The sequence below is a fragment of the Genypterus blacodes genome, unplaced genomic scaffold (assembly GCF_046128005.1).
Source record: "Genypterus blacodes isolate CSIRO-AG114 ecotype Tasmania unplaced genomic scaffold, CSIRO-AGI_Gbla_v1 ptg000012l_1, whole genome shotgun sequence".
NCBI classification, from domain to species: domain Eukaryota; kingdom Metazoa; phylum Chordata; class Actinopteri; order Ophidiiformes; family Ophidiidae; genus Genypterus; species Genypterus blacodes.
Window position 1 is genome coordinate 5,045,493 of NW_027466826.1, and position 19,077 is coordinate 5,064,569.

At 39.8% G+C, this 19,077-nt stretch overlaps 2 protein-coding genes across 2 annotated transcripts in view; one reads left to right on the forward strand and one right to left on the reverse strand.

Annotated features, from left to right (window-relative positions):
* The window catches only part of lmbrd1 (LMBR1 domain containing 1), a 56,607-nt gene extending 45,678 nt beyond the window's left edge, over window positions 1-10,929 (forward strand). Inside the window, exons 15-16 of the mRNA XM_076165282.1 lie at window positions 8,459-8,550; window positions 8,993-10,929. Of these exons, the coding sequence (XP_076021397.1) occupies window positions 8,459-8,550; window positions 8,993-9,103 (203 nt within the window). The 3' untranslated portion in view covers window positions 9,104-10,929. The remainder of the gene's footprint in view (window positions 1-8,458; window positions 8,551-8,992) is intronic.
* A 4,883-nt stretch (window positions 10,930-15,812) lies between these two features.
* The window catches only part of adgrb3 (adhesion G protein-coupled receptor B3), a 101,587-nt gene continuing 98,322 nt past the window's right edge, over window positions 15,813-19,077 (reverse strand). Inside the window, exons 28-30 of the mRNA XM_076161932.1 lie at window positions 19,030-19,065; window positions 18,103-18,207; window positions 15,813-16,871 (exon numbers count right to left, since the gene is read on the reverse strand). Coding sequence (XP_076018047.1) covers window positions 16,683-16,871; window positions 18,103-18,207; window positions 19,030-19,065 — 330 coding nt within the window. The 3' untranslated portion in view covers window positions 15,813-16,682. The remainder of the gene's footprint in view (window positions 16,872-18,102; window positions 18,208-19,029; window positions 19,066-19,077) is intronic.

The window sequence follows — 19,077 nt, forward strand, 5'->3', positions numbered from 1 at the left end:
GTTGATTGTTTTAGTTTGCTTCATGTTGGTATGTTTAAAATGAGGAGTGCAAACACTGGGGTATTTTTTTTATTATTATTAGATGTTTGCTCTCTGTTCCCTCCACTTAATCTACAATAAATATGTATGTTCCCTCACACAGTTGTGGCAATGATCTGATGTGTAGTCAGACTTTGGCGTTTTATTTAAGCTTATATACTACAGTAGCCTAATACAGTAACCATGGTGTTGGAACAGGCGTGCAGTAGGTCGTAGATATTATCGGTTTTGCTTTTTGCTTGTTTTGTTTTTGATTTGCTTTATTTATTTTGCAAGTTCAAGTGACAGATGTCTACCAACAAGTCAGTTCAGATCACTGTAATTCTTCATTCACTACAGAATACAGTGATGCTTCTGCAAATCAGTTTAATAAAATTAAACATTGGGTGATTCCTTTTAATGATTTTTTATGTTGACTTAATGGTTTGTGCATTTACAGTAACGTATATTTATTATGTAGTAGTATATCTAATCTTTTATTGCTCTCCTGTAATACTTGCATGATTCTCTGGGCATCGTAGAGCCAGATTTTTCTAGAACAGTGGCCTATTCCTGTATTTCTACACTCCCTTTTAACCAGCTTAGGGACATTTATCCTTTTTTGGCCATCTTGGAAATGGTTCCTGCTTTCATAACAGCCGGTTTACCACCAACCATGAAGAACAGGAAGTCTCAAGCAGAGCGAGCACATGTGAATGGGAGGGAATATAATCAGAAGCTTGTATACCGGAGAAAGAAACAACTTGTTTGTCTGGGCCAGTAGCAGTGGACAGGGGGAAAAGAACAAGTGGCTACATGCTGATTATTCAATCAACCAGAGGCAAAAAGAAAAGAGTCCGTGTTATGATCAAGCTACTGTATACTTGCATATTGTGGCAAATATAAAGGACACCCAACATGGTACTATTATTACTGTATTTTATGGAAATGGAGCTTTCCACATTACTTCTACTGGAGGAAATAAAATAACTGGCTTGCCAACCAGATGTACTAATAGATAGGTAGGTAGGTAGGTAGATAGATAGATAGATAGATAGATAGATAGATAGATAGATAGATAGATAGATTGATTGATTGATTGATTGATTGATTTGAATCCCAATGGGTTTATTATTATCTGTATTCACTGATTCATACATGCTTCACAAGCTTTTAGTAAGTATGGAAACAGCCCATGGTAGAATAAAGCATGGGAATATTATAACATGATCCCTAACACGCTCTGACAGGGCATCAAGTATTATACACACGCATTTTGTGTGATAATGGGTCAACACAAACAAACGAGGCAATAGAGGCTAAAGATTAAGTCTGTGAATGGGAGTGCGATGACGTTAACGTCTCGGAAAGCAGATGCTGAGTGCCAGGATCTCAGGTGAGTACCGGGTCATTACTCATCTGCTCTGCCTCCAGACAAAGAGGAGCAAGAATTACACAGGAAGTAGCCTGAAGCCCAAAATCCCCAGTAGTCGATTTTAAAGGTGCTTTCTTTTATGAAAATAGAATCCAAGCTGCTCTAATCAGGGTTTTTAATTTTGTAATATTTGGTGCTCTGCTATCCAGAGTGGCCTCAGCCTTCAGGGGTTATGCAAAGTTCCATCAGCCAATGTCATATCAATTGTAGTGTATATGACATATAGCAAGAGTTGATATGTATTTAATTTGCATTTTCTGGGTTAGAAAGTGACTTCATAATGTGAGCGTGATCGAGCAACACAGACTTAACAGCCAACTCTGCAGTTCTGTCAAGCTTTTAGCTTTATCGGTCATTACTCTGACTTTATAAATGCACATTTACTGTTTAGTGGAGTCTTAGCTGCTCTCACAATCCTATTTTCCAGCAGTAGAAGTCAGTTCTCGCCATTAAAAAATGTCTTTATAAATTGTGTACTTAACTTCCCTGCACCAGATGGCAGACAAACAAATGGCAAGCGGTGAATGCCAATACATATTAACCATGTTAACATTATAAGACAAGGTTGTGTGTTGATTTGTTTCGCAGTTCTTCCTGCCAAACAAATTGCAGCTTTAAGTCAACTTTGAGGTTTTTTTATCCACGTTATAGAAATTGAACGACACTTTTAGTCGCTAAAAGATGGACGTGATCTTAAACTCAATTTCTGAAAAAGCAGTTCAGCCGTGTCGCTGTGTGTGGGCGGAGGGCGGGGATGGTTGGTTATATTTCCAGCAGAAACACAAGCCAGAGTCAGAATTAAGCGGATGTTTTGTCTTGTCGAACAACAAGCTGCAGACTCCATTGGCACATTGGTCTGAGATGTCGTTTTACCAACCTATCCATTTCCAAATGATCTCCATATGCTTACTCCATTCTGCGGAGATGTTGAGAAAAGATGTTTTCATCATTGTAAGTGTCAATCTACACCTGCCAATAGTTTAGGCTCTTTTTATGATCATTAACCCACTTGGTGTTTGTGTTAGGGTTCATGGCAGACCTAGTGACACACACTGACAACTGTATAATCATTGAAAATATGAATTATCCATAAAACCTCTTTGAGTAGGCCCTCAACTCTCTTATTGGCACATTTTGATTTTATTCCATCTGTCCATCACTGCACACACGCCACACTGGCAACATTGAATTGTTTTTAACTACTTGAGTGCTGTCCTCGCTTCATCTGTCTGTTCGCATCCATCTCAGAAATGATCATCCCTTCACTCAATTCTTAGTGGAATTGATCGCACCCACTATTGTTTATTGGAACACTTAGAGCAGCTGTCATTTTACAGCCTCCGTCATTATTTCTGTGACCCGGCAGCAGCAGCAGCACAGAAGACCCGCCATATTGGCTATAGCCCTCAATGGTTACGCCGTTTCCCTTGACAATCCACCAAGTAATTGTAATGAAATCTTCCAGCACTCCGAATCAAATACGCCTATAAAATCCAACATGTGCACTTTGATCAAGTCTCGGCCATGGATTTAATTTCTGAGGATAAATGACATATTTCAGTTTCATTTTTGACTTTTGAATAACTACATTTACCCAATATATCCCCCAGCGTTAAACTCTGATCTCCTGTGTTGACACCATGAGAGATAGAATGACATGAACATGAACTCGTATGAAAGCCGGTGCCACTAGCTGCCTTCTGTACAACAATCCTGCTCAACCACGATGACATTTTTAATTCTCAGGCGATAGATCACATTATTGTCTAGATGCTTAATCCTAGTAATAAAGCGATACAATACAGAGATGTGTTGTGATGCTATAGACTGCTGTCTGTTTCCTAGCAACATGCTTCTATTTCCCACTGCATTGTTTCAAAGAGCGACACAGGGAAGGTGGCTGGTGTCTTTTTTTGTGCCTCGGCGATGTCAGATGTTTTCACAGCAGACTCCCTCAACCCCAACACAAATTAATTATAATTTTCTCTGCATCCAGGGGAATCGTGATCAATTTATATTTCAATGGAATGTGTCAATCAAAAAATTGGTCTTTTGGAAATCAAAATGTCCATTTTGTAATACACACACACACACACACAGCTTGTACCTTTGGAGCAAGGTGTTATTAATGTGCACCTGTTTGCTCGCTGTTGTATCTGGAGACTTCTTTTGTTTCCGATATAATTAATAATCAAGATCTCGCAGTTTTAATCAAGAATGATATATTCTTTACTGCAGCTAGGGAGCTGGTTCTTAATAAGGCGAAGAAGATATTGTTGGGTCAGCTTTTCATCAGAAATGTGTTTGGAAAATGTCAAGTGAGCCAAGGCACACACACTGATGAAGACCTGTGATTAATAACCTTTAACACTTCTGTTTTAAACTTAGTTGAGACGTTTAGAACCCATTTATGTTTGGGACTTATCTTATTGCTGCTGTAATTAGTAGTTTCATGTCAAGTTGTCCAAAAATTAGATTTGAATTGTGATAGCAGTTTGAACAGTGAGACTAATCAAGCTAATCAAGCAACGTTTTTTAAGATTCACAGATGTTGCATAACATTTGTCTGCAATCTGTGTTATATTATTATACTGTATGTCGTCGCAATGTGTGTATAGGCCTAAACTTTGAGTTATGATCACACTTACTTTATAATTATGGGATCAACACAGCTCCAGTTTGGAGTTTTGAGCCCCTAAAGGAAGTTTTTATTGTTGCTTCTGGCTTTATGAAGGATCAAACCAGAAACCGGGGATCACAGAAGCAGCAGGGTACTTTTTCTGTATTGATAAAGGTTTTTAGCCGAAACCTGTGAAATCAAATGAAATGTAATGTAATAATAAAACGCCTATCTTATTTACCATATTTAATCTCCAAGACTTAAAACCCATTCAATACTGGGTTTAACTGAAGAGTTGGAAGAATCATTGGATTTCTCTCAACAGATCATACTTGAAAATTGTTTTGACACAGTGTTCGCTGTGTGAACATCACTAAAAAGAAACGGCATAATAAAGCAATTAGTACTTCAGAATTAATTGTTGTGTGCATTTCAAAGTAATAGCAAGTTCACATCTTCTATTTTGAAGAGACAGCCAGCACCCTGACTCTTTTGTTTACTTCTACTGCAAGATAAAACTCCATTACTTTAAATGAACATGCTTTATGTCAAAACCTTGGTTATGTGTATGCTGCAATTTCTGCAACTCCATCTGTACACAACATATATTAATTCATTTCATTTTAAAACCTTACATGAGTCTGTTTTATTAATAACCTACCTTATAAACAATTGAGGAAATATTGAACTGACATCTCATCTACAGTAAACACTAGAAGAGTCTGGGAACAATTCAGCAACGATGGTTTGTGAGCTCAAACCCTCCTCTGCCTATTTGCCAACATTTTTTTATTGTAGAAAGTTAATATTAACTTTGCTTGTACAAAGAAAAAACGATGGAGTAGTCTCCTGCGTTGTTTTCATTGTTTGTGTTTGTATCTGAGCACTACTTGATGGGTTTGTCTCTTCAAGTAAGGATCTATTTTACTACATGGATTCCTTCTGTTGAGGATCTCTCCAGTTGAAGGATCCGTATCCTCTAAGGATTTTAAGAATGCAAGTCTTGTATTGCTTTTAGATGCAGAGGAAAGTAAAAGCCTAGCGTATTTGTACACGAGTGCTTTTTTGATTGATAGGCATTCACAAAGAACAATATGTGTGTGTGTGTGTGTGTTTGTGCACATCGGTCTTCTGTGCATGCGGTCTTTGTTGGGAAAGCAGAGATAAAAGCTCTACATAATGCATCACGCTACACAGGAGAAGGACTCACTCAGGTATCATGAGTCAAGGTGAAATTACCTGCGCTCACCCACCGCCCCGCGCTCTTATCAGGGAACGATAATGATTTCAAGGTGAACCTGGGTCACGGTGTACACAATAATATGTTTAGGCAGACCACTGTTGTGAACCATCTGTAGGTCTCTGTTCTTCGCCCCTACAGTTGAGCTAAGCAGCTGGAGAGCTACAGATGGCTGAGGTAGAGGAGGAGGAGAAGAGGGGAGACACGGGGATGAACATAGACTTGCTCTTTCTATTATCTGTTGATCCTGGTGAAGTAAAAGGTGATTGTTGGTACAGCATCAGCTCTCCCCCGGGTCGCCTCTGTCTCCGCCTTATTGTAGATAAAAAGACACAAAGCTTTTTTTTTTTTCCTCCACTTTTGATCCCAACACTGTGGAAGGCGGATTTTTTTTTGAAAATGCTGGTTTTAATGAATAGATTCTAAACCACACAGTTATTTCCGTGGACCTCGGTGTTGTCATATAGCTCGGTATGAGTCAGTGTGGAGGGCTGTGTAAGGAACAGTGTGATAGGAGCAGCTCAGCAGGGTTAGCGTTAATGCTCCAGATGGCTCTGTAACGTAGCCAGACACTGCACTTTGTCTTCTTTAGCTGCCTCCCATCGCCTTGTGCCGGTAATGTAACGCCAGTCTGATACCTATAAGGAATTTAACATAGTGTGTTTATTCAAATATTTATTTTCAGTGCACATGACTGAGCTAATGAATGAACTTGTAATTCTGATGATTCCTTTCCTGTGTTCTCACATTAAAAACCATTAAGACGTCTGAGCAGAGACCCTGACACAGCATGCATACGATTAGCAGTTTCCACATTTGACGTCATCAGCGTCTCCGTTCGTGCACTTAGAAGCGGAATGACTCAGCTTAAAAGAAAATCATAAATTAGCCCTGCAGTCTGTGGCAGTGGGATCAATAAGAGCAGCAGCAGCAGCTATCTGAACTGATGCCATGATCTGTGAAGGACAGATCTGCTTAACAGACAATGAATGGAATTATTGTCCTGATTCCCCCTCAATGCACCAAGCAGCAACACATTTCTTTTACGCAGTGTTATCGTAAGTGAAAATCAAAATTCATCTTCCTCACGCTGTTAAGCCATGAACTTCACTGGGAATTTGATTATTGCCTTCATTTTCCAAGCCGACGTACAACAGAAGTGTACGTGCGGTCGGGTTCAGACGCAGCAAACGCATCTGCAAGCTCATACTTTTGTGTCCCATCATCACGGTGCTTCTCAAAGGTCACCTAAATAATTTCCCGGTGCTTAAATAGGAAAACTATCCGGTGATCCAGGGAAGAACCCATTCAATTTTACCACTTATATGTTTTGGCCTATAACTTTTCAGTTGTAAGTCATAGAATCATCCCCCCTTGGATCCCTCAGATAAATCTCCAACCATCATTCAGGCCGTGCCCCATTTTTGCCAAACAATCTAAATCTCGTAAATGTAGAACGTCTAAACCACATTTTTTAACCATTTGTATCATTGACTGTCAAAGTTGAGTGGGTATCGCTTGAATGAACGACTCTACTGTAACCACACCAGTAACCAATCATAACTAGACTATTCTTCTTCTCCTCCTGATTTCACATCTTTCTTATTCCTGTCACTTTACATTAACACGACCCACACACACCGAGGCGTACACTCTCACATATTTTACATGCGTTTGATATCAACAAACACAAAGGCGTAAACTTCTCACGGCTGTGATGAGAATTCATTTACCTCCATAAGTATGTAAACTGCTAATTAATCAAAGAGGGAAGCTGGCTGTCGATGTATTTTTATCTTGTGGTTGTTTCTTCGCAGTTGGGATTGTTCCACGGTGGGATAACGAAGCTAGAGCAGCACAGATAGTCAGGAATGTTCTGGTTCCTGGTTTATTTATAGCAGTGAGGTATATTCAGCTGCAGGCTATGCAAACAGTAACATCTGAGCAAGACAGTGTAAAGTACAACAAACTGAGCTACTGTACCTGTGTGTACTCTTATATGGCCGTTGTCATATAGACGTTGTCCATTTCCCATTAAAAGGAACAATAATCTATCAATATATTATGTATTACATCTTCTTTTAAAGTCATAAACCTGGCAAAGTGGCTTTAAGTATGGAGAATAGCTGTGAAAAGCTTGAAAGGGGTCAAAATGTACCTTTTGAATGAAATGAGATGAAAGGTTAGTTAAGCTATAGTCCTGTGTTTACTCCCTCTACAAATGGAGGACGACCTTGTGAATGTGCAGGCTTTAACGTTTTACATATTTTATAAGGAACAGTCGGTTTTCAGTGTAAAAGTCTTGAACGTAACATCACTCCAACTCTTATCTAAGACGTATCCACACTGACAGCTACATGACTTTCCTCTTTCCTGTACTATCGTTGTCTTATTGCGTTACGGAGACGAGCTTGACCTGAACGCGCTCCACGTCTTAGCAATTGATTTGTCTCTTTTTATTATGATTGTTTGTTTTTGGGCTCCATACCATAGTGTGTGATTGTTATCTTCCCTTTTTCGGAACATTAAATCTACCACAGTGTTTTTATGAATTGACCCCCAAAGCTCTTTTAATACATTTTGTTGATTCTTTCTTAGATGCTTGTGACTCAAAGGTGAAAATGACCAAGATAACACTATCATGCCCACTGATTTGGTGCTCTTGTTCCCTACCTGATGTTGCTGATGTTGCTGTGTTAGTTTTGTCTGCTCGTAGGCTGAAAGTTACTCTGTAAACCTGGACCATGCAGCTGTGTGTCTATAAATATGTACAGCAAATGTTGTCGTCATGGACATCAATTGGCTGACCGCTGCTTAAAATGCAAGAAGTAATAGACTTCTGACTAGATTAGCTCTTTCAGTTTCAGGTTATAGTCCGTGTGCGGTCCTACAAACAGATTTAGCAACTTAAGATTTCTAAACATTTCTTGCAAATATCAACCAATGAACCAATTTACTCCCATTTTTTTGGGAAACTGACGGTGGATCTGTTTCGTCTAAGTTCAAGTTCACATCATTTATTAAATCAAAGTTAATACCATTTATTAAAAGCTATTGTTTTTGCTCTAGTTTTTATTTGACTTTTTTTATATTTTGTATATCCTCGTCAGAAGATTGATGTGTGTTTTCTCTCTCTGCCTTTCAGACCAATGCACCGTGACGAGATCCTATCTGTTCCTCCACAAGTTTTGGTTCTTCCGTACAATCTACTACTTTGGTAACTGGGCATTTATTGTGGTGAGTTCAGGCATTTCATCATCATCATCATCATCATCATCATCATCTTAATCATCAATTCTAAACTACCAAACCGGTAGCAGTTCAAACCTGTACCAGTAAGAATAGTTGGAATAAGTCGAGCGAGGTTGGATTCAATCACCGTTTGTCGAAATGAATCAGGGCAAATTGCTTTGTCTTATAAGGCAACATTTAATTTCCTTGATAATCAGCTGAATAGGAACCTCTTGTACTCTCTTTAGGGACATAAAACACGAGAACACACTGTCATAATTTCATTTGTACTCCTAATGAAACGATTGGAAAATGATTCTCCGCGCCTACACACTGCTGATTTCCGCTACGAAATATTTAATAACCTTTTTTCCTGGTGTTTGTCTTCTATTGATCAAATGATCATTATCAAAACGTCCCTGGTGTTTACATTCCTTGTTACTTTCAGGCTTTCTTCATCGGCCTGGTGGTTTCCTGCTGCAGAGGGAAGAAGTCTGTGATCGAAGGCGAGGTGGAGGCCGATGACTCAGACATGAGCGATGACGAATACGTGCACTGAAAGTCAGTAACTGCTCCGAGTGTGTTAGTAGACATCGCAACCATATCTTAAAGGGACTAGAAAATCAAAAATTCCCCCAATAAATGAATGTCGGTAATTTGTGATTGTTGATTTAGTGATTGTTGAAGGGCTTTGCAGTGATGTCATTCAGATCTCCTTGGTTTTGACTTGACATGTCCCTGCCCCTTAATGGGCCATTTACACTGATTGCTGTGTCTCTCCCAGCCAATATTACTGATGACTTTGGGCTTTTGAGAGTTGCTTCCAACTCAGTTCCTCACCTTGAGAATTTTCTGGAACAGTTTGAAAAGTGACACAGATGTTTATTACAGCTGCAGAGTCACAAAGTTGTATTTCACCCCCCCACCCAACATTCTGTTCTGTATAACCTCTAAATGTTTAAACTCTCTAATCTCTTTTCTAGACATTTTAAGTGCTGACTGTATGGTAATATGGTATTGGCTTTACACATTTTAAAAAGGAATACGTATTTATTTGGTTTGTTTGTTTTTTCTGCAAAGGTTTATTTCTTGAAGATGACAGAATATATTTTTTGCTGAGGTGAAATGTTGGTGGATGTCCTGCTCTTCTTTCTTTCAATTCCTTGCAGTGATTTAAGAGGAACGTCGAAACATTTTACTGGCAAACCTGCACTGTGTGTGTGTGTAAAATAGGAAAGAGGACCAGTTGCTACTGTTTTGTGTTTTCAAGGCTCAGTTGTTAATTGAATGGGTTCATCAGGTCTTTGCTCCCCCGTGTTGGAAGACCATGATGAAGTGCAATGTAATGTAATCTTCTTCTGATTTAGAAGTACCATTTATTGTGGCAGGGCTCCAGATTTTTTCCCCCAACAAAAGCCCTTAAAAATGCTTCTATTAAGGTCTTTGCTTGATCCTCTTTTAATTTCTTTTTTTTTGGAACTTGTGTCTAACTCAGGAGGGGCTGAGGTTCAATGTGAAAATGTGTGGATTAAAAATATAAATGAACAGTGCACAAATGGATAATTGAGGAAGCAGTGATGATATGATTTATTAAGCTGTTCCATTTAAAAAAAAACAAATGTTTGTGGCTCATGAATGTAAGATAACTGATAATGTAAGGAAGCCTGGAGGGGAACTGAGCCTTTATGTTGTGAGCTCAGTTTTACACTGTGAGATGTTTGTGTGGTTTCATCCTCTTGAGAATTAATTAAGCCAGATGTTGAGAGCTGGACCAAGTGGAGACAAGTATCATCATATGTTCAAAAAAAAAAAAAAGTGGTTTGTGAGTGTGATTAGCTAAAGAGGCATTCCATTCATGATTGTGGAGGTTATGTCAAACTTTTAAATGAACACATAACCGGTGTAACAATTGGACAGTTCTTGCAGTACCCAGTAATCAGCCGACTCCCCTACAATCATTTTGCACTGCATGGTTAATATTTAAGACTTTTAAACATCTGTGGCACAATGACTATGCAGCTGCGGAGAGTCAAAATGATGACATCAGCACGAATCAGCCACCGTTATCACTCGATTTGAACAGTGTTCAGCCATTCAGGATTATTTATTGTCTGTATTTAATGCGTATTAATGTACTTATTAGTATATTTGACACACTAGCTTATAATTTTTGAGACGCAATAAGAAACGTTCATTCAATCTAACACATTAAATCCAATACAATCTCCTTCTGTACAGGTGGGACATTTTGAGTCACAAAAGTTTTTATTTGATCATTCTGGGTCCGTCTGTTACCTGCAACCTCTCTTTTCCACCACCAGACTGATCACACACACACAACCTGTTACACACTGACATCATTTGGTAAATAAAAATTCAACCTGATTTGTGTGATTCCTTTCTAACTTACACACAACAAACTGTAACATGGATTTGTTTGGCCATTTGTGCTCAATACTGGCAGTGATTTCTGCACTTCAAAGCTTATGGGGCTTTGACTCTATTACCCTCTGTGAGTATAATAAGTCCATGTAAAATGTCAGATGAAGCTGACAGTTCAGTTAAATACATTCATATTTGGATTAGCATTACTCAACGTGCATCCCCTGGCTGCCTTGGATGGATTTGCATGAAATTGTATGTACGTATCCAATTAGGGTCTCTGGTTTTGTGTACCTTGTCATAACTGTTGTGCGAGTCTGCTTTGAGTTGAGCCATTATGAGATCTGCCAGCCCCACATACATAAAACAAACTCTGTGCCAAGCTAGCATGGAGCCCTAGAACTCCAAAAATCCAATCACAAGACTTTGGTTTTCACTGATTGTGGTTTTTCCTTTTCCTATTTCTTATTTTTCTCCTGCATTTTTCTTATGCAAAGCCATGCTTGTCTAATCCTCTCCCTTGTCACTTGCACTGTATTTCAGGTTCAGGAGTTTTTTAGTACTGTTAAATAAAAATGTCAGTATTAATGGGATGCGATTCCATGAGATCCAGACACTTTCAATTCTGTAAAAAAATAGTTTTTCTTGAGAGGCGCTGTAGCACTTGATCGAATACGTTCTACACATTAAAGCTAATGTATGGAGACATCAAACCTGTAGGAATACATCGGATCTAAAAAAGTGATTTGTAGAAGGTAGAAACTCCAAAGAAATATTATAAAAATGAAATGAAGCTGCAGTTCAGCTCAGGCTTTTAAAATACCACCTTGAAGTTCCACAAGGCCTCTGGGAGAGCGTCCTATGAGCTGATCACACAAAAGCAATGCGCAATAATTGGGTTTGGTTGAACGAAGGCACTCACTGCACACCAACACAAAACCCACATGGCGACTGAGCCATGTTGAAGGGGGCTCCATGTTTGGGTCTCCTGCAAGGCCTGGACATCTTTCAATTGAATTCAAAACTATCAGGAAATTGAGGTATTTGTCAGTTAATACAAGGCGAACAAGAAGGACACAATGTGGTTCAAACAGTACAGTAATGTGATCATTTAACCATTACGCACTAGAAATGATGTGACCTGACCTGCAGAGGGTCTGTTCATGCACGGTCTTAAAGTCTGTCTAGCTAGCAGCTCCGGGAAGCTTTGGTTTGGGATACTGTCCCGTACTGATTGACAGTTTCCAGCTAAGGCTGTTAAATAACTAATCACTGTAGTATCAACAAATTAAATAAATAAATGTCCAATGCCTCAGCAGAATGTTTTGGAATGAGTTGGCCAAAGATTAGACCACATTTGGTGAGTCAGTAATAAAGGGATCCAGGTAAGTCCTAAGCTTGGCTCACTCTTTCTTATCTCTGTATGTTTGTATCTCTTTACTATCAGGAGATAGATATGACCACATCATTTAGTTGCCAGGGTGTCTCAGGCCCAAATCATGTTAAGTCAGAAATGGAAGGTAAGTGAAAATCCCAAACCGCACATAAGACATCCAGCATCTTCAGTGCTCATACACAATGTTACCGCAGAGACATCAGTAGGGATTCAGACCGTAAGGACATGTATGGTCTCATACTAATCAGCATCACGCCTCACCAGCTCACTTATTACCAGAGCTCACGCGTAGAGTATTTGTCCGTAACCCAAATAAAGCTGTTGTACATATTTGTGTGTCAATACAGTATAGGAAAGGTTTTGCAAGTCGGACTCTTTTATCAAAAAGGTAGAGATGATTGTGTGTTGTGGATCCCAGAAGGGGTTATGGAGCAGTGAAGCTATCGTCAGGGGTCTCTGTCCTCATCATCTATCTTAGCTGTTCACAGGATCAAAGACTATAATGCATTATCCGGCTCATGGTAAATACCTACTGTACAGTCCTTCAGGTTTGCCTCAGAGCTTTTCCTCACTGTTAGCGACCAGCAATTAATGTTTAGCTATCCCACAAACTACAGCATCGCCCTAACTGTCGCATCTAACCACTGTCATAGAAATAAAAGATTTAAACCGCTTCTGAGATTGAACTACTTGGCACAGGTACAATGATGATGACGGGGCTGTTCCAGTTACTCCCTTGTCATATCTTTGTCAATAGTTCCTGCGATTTTGGACCGCCGAGTGTTTCCTGTGGTCTTGACCTTCCCGACAGGCCCTTGACAGTTTGAACGTTGGCTCGGTTTACCCTTCAGTCTGCCTCCAAGGAGAACTGTGATGCAGGATCGATGTGATTATGTTGATTCAGTATTTGCAGCCCCTAAGCAGGTTGACCTCTCTGCTCTTATGGGGCTGTGGGGAGTTGCCAGTCACTCCCAAATGGCGATGTGTCCGGCAGGCTTGTCAACCTGCCACAGTTCTACGTACGGACGGAGCAACTAAAGCATTGCCTCGTTCACATGACCGTCATGGAGGCTGGCACATGATGTCAATAATAATCACAGACTGGAGACTTACAGTATTCACGTTTATCCTCCTAGATCTCACTTTAGTGTGGTATTTATCATTCATTGTGACTCCGATTCTGCTTTGTAAATGAATTGTAGATAATAATGCTGGGTACATGTGTAGTGATTGGCAGGTTGTATTGGGTTGCCACCATCAATGCGGACGATTAAAGGACTAGAAATTGGGGTTTAAAACCATTTACCTGCTTGTATAGATAGAGTTTATTTACAAATATAGACATTTTAAAGTAATTTCTATTCCGCTTTCTCTTCTTTGTATTTATATTAGAATACAAATTGTTCTTCATCTCCCTGACAACAGCGGGATCAAATAGGTTTGAAATACAACAAAGTGAAACCATTTTTAAAGGTTACAGCGAGGACAGGACCAGATGGAACCAAAGTCTGCCAAATGGGGTTTGAACCCCCTGGTAGGGAATCACACTGCAACATTTTTCAGACTATAGTGTAGCATAGGTACAATTTAATGCTTTTGGACATGCTACTTTATCCATTTATCCACACATTACACCTTTTCACATGGTAAAAATCAATAACAACCAGCCGTATGACCTTTTATCGTATACTGTCGTGATAAAAGGCAAAATACTTAAGGCTCATTCTGTCTGAATAAGACAGAATCAAGAGTGAAAGGAAGAAATCTGCAACAAAAGTGTTGTGGACCTTTTAGTGTGACTGAGTTTGAGAGTACGAGGCACAATCCAGACAGCGACAGTTAACTGCCAGACACATTCAAAGCATCACAAACTAGTCTAATGTTTTTGTCCTTCTGACGACATTCGTTGTGCAGAAGGGAAAATGTCTTCCAGGGAAAACATTATAGCTGCAGCACAAACTGGTAAACAAAATGTGTTTAACAGTTCATGTCATCTGTCTCTCGAAACTAAGGTGACCTTGTTTATTTCAAGCATGACTGCTTGATCTGCATCTGCACCAGACGCTCCACATTCTGTATTTGAATCATTGGAGACAAAGTATAGATTCATTTCATATAAAAATAATTAACAAATTGTTCAGTCTAGTCTTAAACACTAAATGAAATCCATAATGCAGTTTATGCTTCTTTCCGGACTCCTCAATAGAAAACATTGAAGTCCTGCAGATTCAAACATTGTATAGTATATCAAACAATGTTTTACAGGTTTCCTAGCCATCCTACATGAAAATACATAAGAATGTATTACCCCAAAATGTATGTTGCTTTTTCAAACAAGTTGTCTTGTTTTTCTCAGTGTAATAATATATTCGATAATGGATTAAATCATCGTAGTGTTCCGTTAAATGATGACTTTGCAGTTTTTGCACATCAGCTTCATATAATTGGTCATATTCAGTCCGTACAAAGGTATACAAGCATTGAGATCCATTCCCCTGACTTTGCTTATATTCCTCTAATTTGCCAGAATAACATTCTCCACAGCCCATAAACTGAATTACAGTATATGAGTGAAACTGGTGGAGTCTATATTATAGGTTGGCACTCTCACAAAGCCTCCAACACTGTATATCATTAACCTAATTAAATGTGAAAGTTGTCACTGTAACGCACTGTAAATTCTGATTTAAACGTCTAGACTGCAGCCCACATACAATCAGCCTAACAACATTAAGAGCGCCACTGCGACTCCTCATTCATGTGAGCCTAATGAAGTCTGTGTTCATTAATTCTTTCCGTTCTCTGCCTCCTTTTTTTGCTCTCCTTGTCACCCTTTGCTGGCTGTCGCTCTCGCTGGTGCGGATCTCAGCGACACCGCCTCCACCATTCTTTTCTTCATCTTGTTGGACGGACCACTGGTTCCTATGGGGGGCGGTGGTTGGGGGACACTGATGCGCTTATTGCTGAAGTGTCTGCTGCCATACTGCAGGCCAACAGCACAAACAAGATTTACACGTAAGCCCCCAAGATCCTCTGATTTCTGCCTTTCGTCTCCCCTGGACAATTTGACTTATTCTATCCTGTTAACCCCCTCTGGAGGCACAACAGGAGCACTGACATGTGAACGACAGTCACACGTTAACTTTTGAATTGCGAAGAAGGAAACAGCTGCAATTTTTGAGGCTGGATTCCTCAGCAGACGAGTGTGTGCCGTCCCGGATTACACTTATTTACTAAATCGTGATTACACATTCCGGACCTTCAAAGAAATTACCCTTCATCCATTTTATGTAATCATCTCGGAACACTCAATTAAGCAATTAAAAGTCATTTGCTTTCGCCTCACCCTTAATATTCTAATCGGGTTTGGTCTGATGTCATGTTCAGGTTATATGGGTGGATAATCAGTGTGTGAGTGATGCGTTTCCAGGCAACAAAAGCACATAAACTTGACACAACCTCTGAAGCAGTACGAACATATTTCCTCTTTTATTTACATTCCTTTTCAAATGTTAACATTTCTCCGCTATAACTTTTGATCAGGTTGGCATTTTTTTTTCTCATTAAAATAAATTGGCACAAGTAAAACATATGTAGACAAAAGTTTATTTACACCATACAACATTTTGTTTTTAAATATTTTATACAGAGCTGCAGATGAGAGAGCTTGCTGGGATCCTTCAAGCAGATTCTGCAGTATTAAAGTTGTGAAATATATTATTTATATAAAAGTGAGTATTATCTTTATTGCATTTAAAGCAATGAAGAATGTAGCTTGACAAACATTCATTTTTAATATGACTGAAAAAATCCTCTTTGCCTCCCATGTTTTTATATCATAAAGTAAAAAGTGTAGTAATGGCCAAACAGACTGTTATAAACTTTTTAAAAACCTGCATAAATATATACATTGTGCTCCCGGGGTCCAGTTTTCTGAAATCAAAACTGGACCCAATGAAGCCGGGGTGGGGGGACGACATGGCATGTCATTTTGCTTTTGTGAGGTTTCGTCTAGAGAGATTACCTTTTTTCGCCCAATTCCTCAACGGATAATTTTGGAAACACATGATGGTAAATATTGTACACCAGGCTGCCCCACACTAAGTACACTAGTGAGAATACAAAAAAGTAACACTGATGTTTTTTTTTCTTCCCTTTTTTTTTCCTCTTTTTTCCTCTCTCTCTCCTCCACGTCCTTATATTGTATTGGCACATAATGTCCCTGCCACACTCGTAATATCCAGATATGTATGCCAAGGCTGTTAGAAAAGTCTGTTGCTTTATTCAGTGCAAAATACATCCTCTCTCCTCCTTCCTTTTTTTTTTTCCTAGTTTGCATTTTCTCCTTTCTCGTTCACTTCTAGACCTCGGTTTGGAAGTCTCCCTCCTGGATGTCTAAGGGTAAGTTGACGCACTTTTCCCACTCGGCGGCCGTCATCTCCAGGGAGTCCTTGGTGTCGGATTCTAGTACATTCATAGTGGCGTAATTCTGGTACTCACAGGCTGGATTGTAGCTCTCCCACGGGTTCTTGTTTGGCATTGCCTTGTCCTGTGAACAATGGCCCGGGGGGTGGGGGTGGGGGCGGAGGACGGGAGGGGGGGGGGCGATATTAGTAGCATGACATCTTTTACAGCAAAACTCAACAACGTTTCTTGTCATTTGAAGAAAAAAGGCATTAAATGAAACCCTGCCTGTAGCTAATTGAAAATAATGGATTAATGCTGGGGGGAAAAAGTCAAACAACAAAAAGATAATGGTAGTGTATTAAATGTGACCATGCTTCTACAATTATCATGACGCTGTGGTAAGAGTTGTGTGTTTTCTGCAGGCGTGGAAAAACTGCACTATATGGGGCTTTATCTGGAAGCCATTCATCTGAGTGTGTGCTCTCATTGACAGTCCCAAAGAAACTCCACGCAAAAAGAAGGGGAGAGAAGCTGCTCCCAGTCAGGGAATAGAGAATGGATACAAATATCTGCAGCCAGCTCTGCAGTAGATTCATTTGGGGGGGGGGGGCGTCCGAGGATGTCGTTATCAATTCCTATACAAAAGAACTCGCAGTGGTAACTAAGCAACGAGGCCACAAATTACATTGTGCTGCAGCGTGATTGAAATGTGAGTGCAAAAAGATTAGGAGGAGCCAAAAAAGATGGCTGTATGGCCAACGTCGTCTAAACATACGCAGCAGCAGTGTGGCTGTGTTGGTTGGACTTGAACTTTAGAGGGAAGTCCAATAATGGCCTCTTTACTTTTTTGTATCCAATGTGGACAGGAAATTGGAACACTGGGAGAGCCTGGGATACTTACAATAAGAGAAGAGCAAAACTTAAGGTCATATTTGTATAGATGTGGATTAAATCATCGGCCATGCATTAATGGAAAAATGATGGGGGGTTGCTCAGTAGATAAATGTGCATGTAAATAAAAAGTGCATTCATGGCCTTGCATTGGAATGGATGCACTCGACTGCTTTCTTCCCTCAGACTGGCCTTGTGGATAAAATGCTTCGGTGCTTTTGAAGGGGGCAGCACCACACCTCCTACTCGCTCCCCTACTCGCCCCCTTCCCCTCCCGCCAGCTGCTGACAAGCCCACTAGGTAAAGGAGGGCTTCACTTCCACATGAATACATCGGCTACATAACTGCTCATTTGCACAATCACACATTCTATGTTCCTGCACCGAATATACTGTGTCTAAATCGGGGTATTTTGGAATGTTGTGCTCTCTTTAATTGGCTACAACAGCCACACCCCCGCCCCCTGGTTTCCTGTTACTCACCATGCTGCCCATATTTGGTATGTCTCGAAATCGGTCCAGGGTTTGAAATTTCTGATTCAGTTCCTGGAACAGCTCCATGTGTCTTTTCCTGGTGTGCATGACTTTCTGCAATGGCAAGGGGGTTTTTGCTTTGGTATTGACAGCCAATAATGGAAATGCATGTTCCTCTCCATCCCCTCCAACTCTATCCATTAGTTAGTGTGTCATGGCTGTTACTTAAAGGCCAGGTTCGATACGTATGTACTCGTGTCTGCATATTTATACAAGCAGCTACCAAAATAAAGGAAACAATGTGATTTTGACTGGACACCATAAAACATAATGCAATTTGCAACTTAAGTTCATTTGCTTCATTTTGTGTTTGGGTCCTGTACAGGAAGCAATTATGACAAAGTCTTGACGCAGACTTTAAGTGGGGGTGTGCATCTGACTGGACTTTTTTTAAATGCGTGCTAAACACTATGTTTTACATGTTTCCTTTAATTCAGAAGTGTTGTATCTTGTTTATGCAGTAAAGCCCTGATATAACAATGCAAAGTAAATGCTGAAACCTGTCAAAGGGGGTTTGGTTATGTGTTTGCAAGCCAATCTAACCAGTGTGGCACCAGTGGTAGAAAATCAGATGTGAAATGTGCAAATGACTTTAAAAAAGCATACATTTGGGAAATTAACGTATAGCTAATGGATGTAAGAGATGGAGAAGGATAAGATGTAGATGGGATCTGCTGCCTGTTTGTCAGATGACAGCCTTGTTTTGACTTAAAGCTACACAGCCTCAGTAAGTCTCCAGTCAAGGCTGTGGAACTCTAATAAGCTTAAGAGGCACAACAAGTGCTCGTAAATCAAATGACAAACATCTGCAAAAAATGGCTTTTCTTTGAATAGGGAAGCTTGATGCAAATACATAAAAGAAACACAACAACATACCTCAAAGTCCAGATCAGAGTACCGCGACTTTCGTCTCTGTAAAAATAT